Below are 13,106 nucleotides of genomic sequence, written 5' to 3'. Positions count from 1 at the left end.
TAAATTTAATCCCAAATAGCTGAGTTCATCAGAGTCTATCTCTGAAAGTCCATGTAGCTGAATGATAAACTTTTTCTCTTGTTTTCCAGGAAACATTTTATTATACATTTATTTATTTTTTCTAAATCCTGGAAATTCTGTCATTAAACCTAATTCTGGGACAAAGAGTGGAGACAGGCAATAGGCATGGGAGAACACGTAGAAAGAAAATCTAAGCGAGGCTCATGTAAATATTTTGTAAGTTTCATTGACATATTTACCAACAAATCAGTGGAACTACTCATGGAGTAAGGTGCTATTCAGCATGAGTAAGGGTATCAGAATCTGCCCCCCGGAGAGTAGCATACAGGTAAAATCTCTATTTAAAAAATAGATAGCAGTAGCCAGAAATGCCTCTGTATTTCCCAGATTTCTCTTTGTTGTGCCCACAGACTGTATGTGAAGTAAGTTACAAAGTAGAAAAGTAAATCTATGGAATGCTCTTAAACCATTTGCAGCCCCAAAATCAATGGACTATCTGTATATGGAATGAGCCTAGTATATGTTCCACAGAAAGTTTCAATGGGATTATTTGTGCGAAGTAGGGTGAGAAGACTTTGTCTCAGAATAAATTCACTTGCAATCAAGAGCATACAGCTGTTTTGCACATTTACCAGAGTGTGTGTCAGAATTGCTTCATCAATTCAGAAGGCCCTGAAGTTCCAAATGGTTTGGGTTCAGACAAATGCAGTTTTCCTATGATTAACTCTTAATATGTTGAACTCATAGGGAAAGTTCCCAATTGACTTTTTCCAACAAATATGGTTCAAAGTAGATATGCACCAGGAACAGCAGCCTCAAAGAATGTAAAGATAGCTATAAAGGTAGAACAAAAAGTTGACAAAAGGGTTTGAAGGACAGTTTCTAAATACTCGAGAAAAGCTCTAAGAAATTTTCTCTGCTTGTTTCTGCAGGTAGATGGAACTCAAAGAGTGGCTTGGTGTTTGAGTCTTCCATTTTGCAGAGATCCACCTGTGATTTTAAATTCTGCCAATACACTGTTTGTCATAATGTTATATCTGACTTCAGTGGCAGCCGTCACACCTATATTGCAGAAAAGTGAATTAACATTAATACAAGTGGCCAAATTGGCCCCACCCATTGACATCCGTGGAATTGTACTAGGGATGAGTCTGGTCTATGTTATTTAACCTTCTACACTAATACCCTAAATATAAGGAGAAAATGTAACAATTTATTTTATTGTATTTCTTTTTGATATCTCCTTAGGGCACATTACAGCAAAAGCTATTTGTTTACAAGATCATCGTACACGAGTTAATTCCTCCTTTTGTGGCCCAAGGACAAAGCCTTTAACGGAAACAAAACTATGCAATGCTAATCCCTGCCCAGCATAGTAAGTGTTATTTATTCCTGTAGCGTTACTGTGTGTTTGTGTTTGCCATACTTTCTGATAGGCACAAAGAACTGTATATCCGGCAAATTGGCTGAACCCACCACAGCCATGATTGTTATATGAACTCAGCACATTTAGTGAAATTTAATGGGATTTGTTTCCCCATCCAGGAATATGTTGGTGGGAAAAGTCAAAAAGCTTTGCACTGTGGAATGGCCTTGTTTTAGTTAAAGTCTATAGTTTGTAATAAATTTAACACCCTTAAAAGTGGTCCAGTAATGGTTTAAAATTTCCTGCAAAATTTTAAAATTATAACACAGGACATTAAATCCAAATGGCAAATTATACAGTAGAGGCACAAAAAATAGAGATAAGGTTTAAATAGCGGTAGCGTATCACGTGAGAGCCCCATATGCCTGCTTCAGCAGTTTCTTTGGGTTGCCTTTAGCCACACTATTGTCTGAATACTAATTTTAAGTAATCTTCCTAACCAAACAAAATTTGTTTGTATGTGACTTATCTTCTGCCAAATGTATTTTTATCCAATGGACTCAATTTCTTATAGACGGAAAAAACAATCTCTGATGTTTCCAGCAGTTTTTTTTAGTTATTTATAAATGCCTTCATTTTGACTTGGCATTGTCTTCATATAATGTTTCTAAAATATAACATTTATTTTAATCATTCAACAGGGCCACGTATGCAACTGCCTTACTATTAATGGGAGCTTTCCATGTCCTTTGAAGCTAGTATATCATACATATTGCTAATAAGAATTAATGGTGAATAAAAAACATTTTTGACATACAGCATCATTCGTCCATGCTACATTAAATTGATATTCTCAGATTCAGTAGTTTAAGATTGTATAGGGCCATATCTTCAGCTGGTGAAAATAGCTCCCTTGAACTCAGTGGAGATTATATCATTTAAGGATGTAGTCCATAATGTTACAGTGTGCAATAGCTTGCTGTAAATGCCACTCATGCTGTAAATGCCCAGATATTTACAGTAATACATGACATTGAGAAATCAAAGAATAATAAGTGGTAAGCAGCAAATAAAACGTATATAAATTTGGTAGGCATAATAGGCAAGAGAGAAAGACAAATGTGTCTTACTTATCATTTAAGTCAATATGATATTGACATGACATCATAAAAAAAGAAGACAAAACTTTAAGGTTCAAGGACAAATCTTTACTGCACAATGAGAACAAAGACTCATTAATATGAGAAGGAATAAAATTACTACTCAGTTCATGCGGTAAGAATACACAAAGGCATCGGAATTGCATACTATTATGATTGGAGTAAAGGGCTGCCAAATCTAGTCATAATTATTGAGCTTATTTGAACTAATGGACGATACTCTTGAAACATAGCCAAGATACTCTTGGAAAATGGCAGTTTACAAGAGGGCATAAAGCAGGTTTATTGCACTCTTCCCTATGAAAAGGTAGATTTTCTAAACAACTACTGTACGTAAGCTTTTAAAACTAACTATTTCTTTTTGGCTGGTTTACCTATCAAACTGATTAGTACCATTAGTATAACTAATTAAAACATATAGAATTGATTAGAACCTGGGCTTTTCCAGAAGCATATGTTTCAAGGTAGGCTACAAAGGAGAAGACAGTTCTTGAAACCTAGTATTGACCAGATTTACTTGAAATAAGTGTTATATTATTTTCCCAATTTGAAAAAAAACAAACATTTATTTCCTGACAATGCTATTGTCAAAAAGCAGAGAGAAAACCAGGCTGCGTGAAAGCAGGTTGTTAAGCAGGATGAAAGTCTCAGGTTTTTCAGAATCCCACTAGAGAGAGTTAAAAGGCAACCTCAATGTTTCTTTATTGCTTCCTTAGAAAAGCCTTCCAAGCTTTCCATATCTGTTTCCATATTTAGTCCAACAGCAGCAGACCACCACAGTCCTGAAATTGTACGGAATGCCTAAGGTGCATGACGTGTGTGTTAAAATTCCTTTGTCCTTAGATGTGGTAGCTTTAAACTTCCCATAGCTTTTGGTACCTAAAAATCTGGATTGTGATTCAGGAATTCTTCTTTTCCCAGAGGAAATCTTCCAAGGGAGGTGTCACGCATTTTTAAACATGCAAATTAATTTTGATTTCACGCAGATCTGAAATACAGTCCAGTGATATGGCGCTCAACTTCCACATAGTTACAAGAGTTCAAATACTTTCTGTTTGATATAAGCAGCTGCTTTGGTTGCCTTAGGGCTTGTGCTGTGATAGTGCATGGGAGAGTTGGTGGCCCATGCAGTTGTGAATTAAAAGGGACAATCTCCATGGTTCATATAATGAAAAAGTATGAGAATTCCTGTTTTAAAAGATTCAGTTTAAATTCAGTGCTTGATATTGGGAGAAGGTTTTGAAGACTCATTAATTTGATTGGATCAGTTCATGATTCTCCCATAGGCAGAGGATTTGTTTATATGTTTCCCTGTGCTCCCTCCATCTGTTTGTTGCATCCACTTGCTATCTATAGTCTTTCACGTAGATTGTGAGCTCTTTGGGACAGGGACTGTGTCTTTGCTATATGTCGTACACCTAGCACAATGGGGCTCTGCACTCTAGGTGCTACTGTACTACAAAGAATATTACTCATTTTCAAACGTGAACCCCGACTGTGCAGTTCAGCAATACATCTGAGGACCCTGTGTGATTTTTAGTGACGATATGCATCAGTGGACCTTGTCGGGTGATTGGAGGATATATTTGCCCAGTAGTAGTCAGCTGGTTAATTTGATACAGTTTTATTTAGGTTTCAGATAATCTTGCTGGTTAAGCTGCCAAAAGTAACTTGTCTCAGGACATCGTCTAAATCCTCTGAACTCTAATGACAGGGTTGGTGAATTTAGCAAGCCATTTCTTTCTTGCTTTATTTTAAAGATCCACAGAACTTTGTAAACAGATTTATTATCCAAAGCAAAGACAAGATAACAATTGAGAGGAAGACTAGAATTGGGCAGCACCAAGAATATACGTAGGTCCATGTGCATTAGCCTCCATGTCTTTATACATTGGGGGCTGCATGCATAGAGGCTGAGCATCTGCAAAACAGTTTTTGAAAATTTGGTCCTTAGTGTTCTCCTTCTGCCATACTGGCTTCTCCTTCAGAGTCTGTTTTGGTAGGTCCTCTTTCTTTTCCTACACTTCTTTAGGGTTTCACAAGGTTTTGTCCTTGGCCTCCTCTTCTCTTTCCAGTCTCTCATTTGCTCACAAGCCTTCAACTAATATCTCTACCTGGTCACATCTGACCTGTTTTACTCTACCATAACTTGTCCCTCTCTCGGGCTGCTCCTGCTGGAAGTCTCACCATCAACTAAAACAGAACATGGCTTGAACCCACCAAGTTCCACAATATCCACCTGTGTAACAGCTTGAGAATTTAGCGTGCCCTTTGTTCCTCTCCTCTCTCCTTCTGTTTGTTGCACTCACATGTTGTGTCTTGTTTCATATTAGATTAAACACTTTGGGGGCAGGGAATGTGTCTCTCCATGTGGTTGTACAGTGTCTAGCACACTAGGATCCTTAATCCTGATTGAACATTAGGGCGTTGCCACACTGCAAATAAAAATAATAATTACTGGAAGTTTTTCCTGAGCAAGGGCTACGAGATTTATTCTTGTTGCATTTCAAAATGTTCTTTGCAGATAGATTGCATGAGTCTTGCACAGGAATCTTGTCAAATTATCTAACAGCAACACCAGTCAAATGGATTGAATAGATTGGATTTTGCATTTGAACTTAGTCCTTGCTATACTGATTGTACAGGGTGCATTATAAGACATGTGTTTGTAAGAAATAAATTCATTCTCTCCTGTAAGCTGGTCGACAGGTGAATGGAGTGTATGCAGCAAGTCTTGTGGTGGAGGGCAACAAAGTCGCCCAATTCAATGTGTCCAGAAGAAGACTTTTCAAAAGGAAGAGGTGGTAGCACATTCTCTTTGTCCAGTCAGCACTCCAGCCCAAGTACAGATATGTAATGCCCAAGACTGCCCACCTGAATGGAGCCCTGGACTGTGGTCTCAGGTAATTTAGAGAAATAGTCAGAATGTTTCCTTTTGCCAGAATAATAGAAATATTGGTACTGAGTCCAGTGACAGAGGTAGCTGGAATGAACGTGTACAGAATAGTTTTCTTCACATAGTTGTATCCTGCCTACTTTGGAAGGCCTGTGTAAGAAAATAATAAGGACAATCTAATTTGTTTTTAGATAGCGACCTTACTAAAAGAAAAAGCATGGCTGGTATAAGTGGATGCATGGACTTGCATCTGCCTACCCTAATTTGGGATTTGTCCCTCAATCAACAGAGGGAAAAGGAGGAGCTTCCTAGTACACACAAACAGCCACAGGATTCTCTGGTTTTCTGAAGGACAAGACTCTGGTTTCCTTACAGTCCTAGCCCCCGCCCTCCACCCCTTTCTGACATTAATTCATACAGCAATATTAACATTTCTCAGAGAAGAAATATCAACAGAGGTACCACTAATGGAAAAAGAATGGGGCTAGAATGGCACATGAGTGCACATACACATTTTTGAAATGCAGGCAGATGAAGTTATGTTTTACTCAATGATACATGTAGTAATCGCATATTTACTTTTGTTAGTGTAGCCCATTCCAAGTAAGTAATTTAGTAGTGCAGTAAATTATTAGTGGCATAAGTCAGTAGCAATGGGCCCCCAGGCACATTTCTGTGTGTACACACCCTTTTTCAGAAATGTATGAAAAGCATGAACACTCTGAAGTTAAAAACTCATTTCTGCTATTTTTGCAATGATGCTGGTGCTGGCACATAGTGAATGTTAATTTAAGGGTAAATGAAATGCTGCGAGAACTGATACTGTGGATCTATGTCAAAAGAAGCAAAGTCCATTTTAAGTTCTTCTGTCTTCATTTAATGAGCTACAAGAGTGATATAAATCTGTTGTAAAAACTACTGTTTTTTAATTCTCGTACTCTTTGTGAGAGTTAGAGAGGACTGGATCTAGGTGGTCACTGTCACAGAGGACATAATGCCTTTTGAGGAGAACAGAACTTCTCATTATCCTATCACATTGCACAAGAAGAACAAAGCTACTCAGTGGGCTGCAGTATTAAAACAGTCAAAAGGAATTACTATTTGTTTTTCAGCGTATAGGCAAATCTCTGGAATTCACTGTTGCAGGAGGTTATGAAATCAGATATTATGGCTAAATTTTTAAAGAATATGGACAATGTTTTCACCACTATCAAAGTTTGCAGTTACATAAACAAAAATAAAGGAAATCAAATATCATCCGACAGGACTTAAATTGAGTCCCTGCAATGAGTTGAGAAGGAAATTGGTCCACAGATACACGATTCCCTAATTGGCAAGATATATGATAGAGGTTTCTGAGACTTTAAGGTATATGGATATCACCTTTTCATGCTTTTCTCTGAAACCATGAGGCTAGAAACTTTCTTTATTAAAAAAATGAAAGCTGAGCTCCTCATATATTCATGCAGCTCCAGCAACCGGTTCTTTAAGAAAAATCACCAGTTATCATACAAGTTGGTGACACTGGATTGGAAACTGCCAGAAACTGCAATTATGCAAGATCAAATGAGCCAATGGTTAAATGTAGTGGCTCTTCTAAATGATACTGCAAAGTTGGATCCATTTGGCTTTTCAGATAGATATAAAGATATTGGGTCTGATTTACGCTGCAGTACTCTGGTTTTATGCTGATATAACTCCACTGTGCTCAGTCCCATATTTTTACCCTTTTCAACCTCTTAACATCCAGGCATCCCAACTGGGAGACAGGACAAATATACTGTAAACTTGTAATTTATCTTAATTTTAAAAATAATAATGCTCTTCTCCCTTTGAATAAGGTAAAGACAATTATGTTTAAAACTTTATTTAGCTTTGGTCCTGAGACCGAAGGAAAATATTTATAACCACAAAGGTATCAAACATCAAAAGACATGTTAAAAGGTTTTGTATTTGTAGAACTATTTTGTAAATAGTTTGTTTCTGCATCTTTTTCTTAGAAATAAAAGTGTCAATTCTAGTCCCCAATACCACCACCAGCTGGGAGTCTTACAGGATGTATCTCTGATATCTTAATGAAGGTTTGGGGTGTTCAGTCTTTAACAAAGACTTCCTTTGTCCACAGTATTCATTAGTTATTGACGCTAAACAGTTATCAACAAAGATAAAAAAATCGAAGAGTGTTTAACAGTGGGACCTTTCCCTTCTCACTTATTCATCTTTTACTTTTGGCTTTGGTGTTGTCATCTCACTAGTCATGCAGTCATCAAGGTTATTCAGGACCTGAATTTTTAATGTTAAAAACAAATATAAAAATAGCTTTATAGCAAGTACAGGATGGTAGGAAATCTGCAGTTATCTCAGGGCTTTCACAATTCTGCAATTTCTGCTCTAGAATATATTCAGTTGGTCCATTTTGTTTCAGCCACAAAAAGCATATTTTAGATTTTAAATCAACATAGTAACAAACAGAAAAATAAGAATAACTCAATATTTATAATGGTTTCTAACCACAGCCAAAATGTCCCAAGTTCCAGTCCTGGCTTTGCAAAATAACTTGCTTTGTGCCTTTGGCTAGCGCTGGCCCTAGCATAAATTGGAGCAGCTGGCTGTGGCCCTCAAGGGCCCAAACACTAATTGAGAATTGGAAGAGTACAGCTGCCATCTACCTCTTCCCATCCTCTATGCCAGGGTGGGTTCAGGTAACATAGGAACCTGCTAGTATAGCTTTACACTTGCTGAGAGCTCCTTTCACTGGGGGGATTCTCAGATGGGTAGTTAGGGCCAGTTTTCAGCCCCTTTGTGTTGCCAAGGGCTGAGAGAATCTCTCTCTCTGCTTCAGTTCCCCATGTATAGGACAGAGAATGCTTATCTTCCTTACTGGAGAGCTGTGAGGGTTAGTTAAGGCTACACAATAAAATGTTTAACTCCAGGTTTGAAAAATGAAAAGTGCCACAGAAGTATGTTTATTACATTACATTTTCCATAACAGAATTACAGGTTTAAGTTAACAGCAGTGGCTACAGATAAGATTCATTATGGCTTCTGTGTTCTGCTGTAAATACAAAAATGTCAATTTTAAGTGCCCCAAACACAAATGAATATTTCTTTCTGCCAAAGTGTTCCAAGACCTGTGGGAGAGGCATTAAGAAACGGGATGTCCACTGCAAAAGCACCAGCCCTTCCAAGCTGAAAATCTTACCAGAAAGTATGTGCAGCAGAGATCCCAAGCCAGAATCCCAACAGACCTGTGTACTAGGACGATGTCCCAAAAACGATCGGCTCCAGTGGGTGGTTTCTTCTTGGAGTGAGGTACAGTACCGCAATCTGAATGACCGTCTTGTTCTCTGCAGAGCTCATAAGAGTACTGAAACACTAGCATGCACGGAGCGTATGAGAGAAAAAAAGTGCTATGGATTCAGTAAGGGTCATGATCTGATGAAAATACAAACTCTGGATCATTTATAAGAGCTTTGCCTGTAACTAATATTGTCTACATTTTAAAAAATGACTAGTAATTTGTAGCACCTTACTTTTTAGATGCCCTACTTAAAACATCTGGAGAGGCCTGATCTTCAGAACATGTTAGGGCACCTTCCTTCCCTTTAAGGTGTTTCCATTTGGGCGTCTAAAGATTGAGGCACTCAAAGTCAATTTTGAAAATTTACGTCTTCATGTCTCAAAACACTTGGCTGTATCCTGCTGTCAGCTGCCAGACTCCCCCTGGTTTCACAGTGGTTTCCAAGATGGCAGAATTCATACTAGTATAGAAACATTTTCCCATAATCTTTATGTTTTTATTTTCCACAATGCATTCATATTCCACAAAAGTTTGTCCAGGCTTTAGTGGAACTGATATTAATTACGGCAATGTATTATTTTAAAAGCACGCACTTCGTTTTTTTTAGTGCTCAGCCTCCTGTGGCCCAGGTATTAAAAAGCGGGAAATGAAGTGCAGCGAGAAAAGCATCCATGGAAAATGGATCACTTTCCCTCAGCGAAGATGTCGGAACATAAAGAAACCAAACATAGAACTAGAAGAAGCATGTAACAGAGGAGTTTGTCCATTGCAGAGGTTATACCGCATGGTGTCCGGATGGTACTCCTCACCCTGGCAGCAGGTATGAGAAAAAAAGTCAGCCTGGGTTATTTGGAGAAGGTTACTCCTTTCCCTCCCACGTCAGTGCTCTCCATTCCCAATGGCACTTTCTCTTTTGGCATTCATGGAGTCAGTAGGGAGTGTACAGTCCCTTCTGTGTGGTAGATTTAACATTGTTCTCCCACTATTGGTCACTGTGGAATGGAGAACCTCACATTCACCATGTGGGTGAATATACCCTGAATGACCAGACCAATAACCCTCCCAGTTCAGTCCTCTTTGAACACAACCACACATTGTAGTTAGCTAATGTCAGAGTTAGAAATATCAGGCCAAATTCTGTTCTCCATTACATCCATGCAGCCCCATTCGGCTAACATGGTAATAGGGCATGATGTAACCAGTGGGTGGGAATGGCTGGTATGTAGGGCAGTCAGTCCAAAAAGTCCACTGGGGCATGATGAAGCCAGTTCGCAGGCAGCATGGGTGTTTGGTGAAACACCTTCTGAATCATGGGTAATGCCCAGGGAAAGTGCACAAGCAGACCATGCAGAGTTGTGCAGCCATTCCAAAGAGAGGGCTAGAACATAATATAATCGGCCATAATGGGACTGTTGCATCTTAATGTTGATAGCCCACAGGTGTCTTCTGCATATAGTCATAAGAACATAAGAATGCCCATTCTGGGTCAGACTAATGGTCCATCTAGCCCAGTATCCTGTCTTTCAACAGTGGCCGGCATCAGATGCTTCAGAGGGAATGAAAAGAACAGGGCAATTATCAAGTGATCCATCCTGTTATCCAGTCTTAGCTTCTGGCAATATTCCATAAAAAATCTTGGACCATGCCGATATTTTGGTATGATGTAGCTGGTTCCATATTCCTGCATTTTAGTGTTCCTTTATGCTAAAATTAAAGAATCTTACCTGTTACTTGTGGTGTCCCTAGCCTCTGCCAGAAGCTGGGAATGGGCTATAGGGGATGGATCACTTGATGATTACCCATTCTGTTCATTCCCTGTAAAGCATCTGGCGTTGGTCACTGTTGGAAGACAGGATACTGGGCTAGATGGACCTTTGGTCTGACCCAGTATGGCCATTCTTAAGTTCTTATATGTGCTGCAGCTGCACTACATTCTATGCCATTTCCAAATTCCATCTTTCCATTCTTCTTGAAAGTGCACTGTAGATGAACTATATCTATATTCTCAATGTATCTGCACAGATTGTCTGGATTCCTTAAATACTATGATTATTTACTGGATCAGCCTGTATTTGTTTCTACATTCTTGCAAACAAGCTTCTGTATTTCTGGAACTTATCTACTTTATGAGTCACATATCTATGAGACACACATTCGTTTAACATTGTATACTTGTTGTATACTTGCAACAATGTATGCCTGACAGTTGTAATCAGATGATACCCAACACATCTTTTCATGAAGCACATGCAAGTGAAAGACTCACTCACTTTATAATACTTCAGAGATCTTCTTGAAAATACTTGTTTTTTTCCCAGATATTTCCACAATTATGGCTTCACTGGGAATTTTACCTGCATTGGGACAGCACAACTCGGCCCAGAGAATCAAGTTTCAAAATAGATCAGCACACAAAGTTGGGGCTAGATTTTCTAAAAATCTCATCTCCCATTTAGGTCCCTAAATAAGTAACCAGATTTTCAGAGGTGTTCAGTGCAAGTTGGATACTGGGCTCTTTTGAAAATCTGGCACTTGCTTTAGTGGCTCAATGGGAGCTGAGCTCACTTGAAAATCTGGCTCTGTGGGTGTTGAGCTCTTTTGAAAATTTGGCCCTTAGGCTCTTTACAATTTGTAGGCCTCATCCAAAGCCCTGGACAGTCTTTCCATTGACTTTCGAGGGCCTTGGAAGACCATCTGTGTTATAGAATGTGGCTTCTCATCTTTCCTTTTTTGCAGTGTACAGTAACGTGTGGTGGGGGAGTGCAAATCCGGAGCGTGCAGTGCCTCCGGCAGGGGCAACCAGCAACTGGGTGTCTGCCACATCAGAAACCAGCAGTGTCGAGAGCCTGCAATACTAACTTCTGCCCAGCTCCAGAGAAAAAAGGTAAAATACCAAACTCTGCGTCGTGAATTACATTCAATGGTGGGTTTGATTGCTTGGAATTGTATAGCCCAGGGGTCGGCAACGTTTGGCACGCGGCTTGCCAGGGTAAGCACCCTGGCGGGCCGGGCCAGTTTATTTACCTGGTGATGTGGCAGGTTCGGCCGATCGCGGACCCCACTGGCCATGGTTCGCCGTCCCGGGCCAATGGGGGTGGCGGGAAGCCGCGGCCAGCCCATCCCTTGCCCGCACCGCTTCTCGCCGCCCCTATTGGCCCGGGACGGTGAACCGCGGCGAGTGGGGGCTGCGATCGGCCGAACCTGCCGCGTCAGCAGGCAAATAAACTGGCCCGGCCCGCCAGGGTGCTTACCCTGGCGAGCCGCGTGCCGAACGTTGCCGACCCCTGGTATAGCCTGACAAACATCACCTTTGCCAGGCATAGGTGTTTGGGGGGTTATATCTTCCTGTGTAAATCCACATTTTTCAGTATCACCATTGCGCTCTGCAATATATTAAATTCGGAAGTGCATCACCTCTCTTTTCACAAACAGACATAAGGGGCTAACTTCTAGGTCTGATATGTTCAAGAGGGGACAGATATTTTTAAAAGCAGGAATAAAAGGATATGTACTTTTTTTGCCGTTCAGGTTTGAGTTGTTTCTCCGTCTCTGGTTAAGTAACGATCGGGCTGCTCTGTGCATTACCTTAACTTCCACCCTCTTACAGTGCATTCTGTTGATGGGAGCATCCCATAGAGACATTGGCATAAAGTTAAAATAGTGACTTTTCTATAGAGCAGCGGCAAACTGTTCTTGCTGCTGCTGAGCAGAGGCCTCTCATAGCTTCAATTTTCTTTCATTTGTCTCTCTTTGGCTCCCAAGCCATGATGCATAATAACAAAAGTAAGACTCAATACGTACAACCCTGAAGTTTTTCCTGTAGCTGCCACTTATGACCCAGTTATGCATTGTAGGCCCAGCTTACAGTGCTATTCATCCCAGCATCACAAAGTACTTTACAAACAATTCTCAAAAGACCCCTGGTAAGGAATTTTAGCATTATTATACCCATTTTACAGATAGGAGCTGAAAATAGAGGTGGTGCCCTGGTTAAAAAAACAAAAGCCAGAGCCAGGTCATAGTTGACTTTCTTCAGGTCCTAGAGCAAGGTCATAGCAGCACTTGCACAAGAACACAGGCATCCTTACTCCCTGTCTCCTGCTTTAACCATCAGACAATATTCTCTCTCATCCATATTGACTCCTGAAGCTTCACTGTGTGTGGAAAATCTGTAAAACACATTGCTATGTCAGCCACCAGGCCTTTGGGAAACATAATATTGCATGAGCCCAAGAAGCAAGACAGATACAGAAATAATATCAATACTGTTTTATTTGTGGGGTGTGCAAAGTACATCCTCAGGATTCATCAGTCAGCTGCAACTAGCCTGGGTTGGAGAAATGGATGAATCAGGCCTAACAG

The 13,106-nt window shown here is 40.0% G+C and overlaps 1 protein-coding gene across 1 annotated transcript in view; it reads left to right on the top strand.

Annotated features, from left to right (window-relative positions):
- LOC112109691 (A disintegrin and metalloproteinase with thrombospondin motifs 18) overlaps positions 1-13,106 on the top strand; it is a 102,222-nt gene that overhangs the window by 85,442 nt on the left and 3,674 nt on the right. The window contains 5 exon segments of the mRNA XM_026663640.1: positions 1,270-1,396; positions 5,246-5,450; positions 8,564-8,755; positions 9,352-9,564; positions 11,481-11,628. Of these exon segments, the coding sequence (XP_026519425.1) occupies positions 1,270-1,396; positions 5,246-5,450; positions 8,564-8,755; positions 9,352-9,564; positions 11,481-11,628 (885 nt within the window).

Source organism: Terrapene carolina, unplaced genomic scaffold (assembly GCF_002925995.2).
Source record: "Terrapene carolina triunguis isolate 2854851 unplaced genomic scaffold, T_m_triunguis-2.0 Scaffold33891, whole genome shotgun sequence".
NCBI classification, from domain to species: Eukaryota; Metazoa; Chordata; order Testudines; family Emydidae; genus Terrapene; species Terrapene triunguis.
Note: the sequence above shows the minus strand (reverse complement) of the source record. Positions and strands in the feature narration are given on the sequence as shown.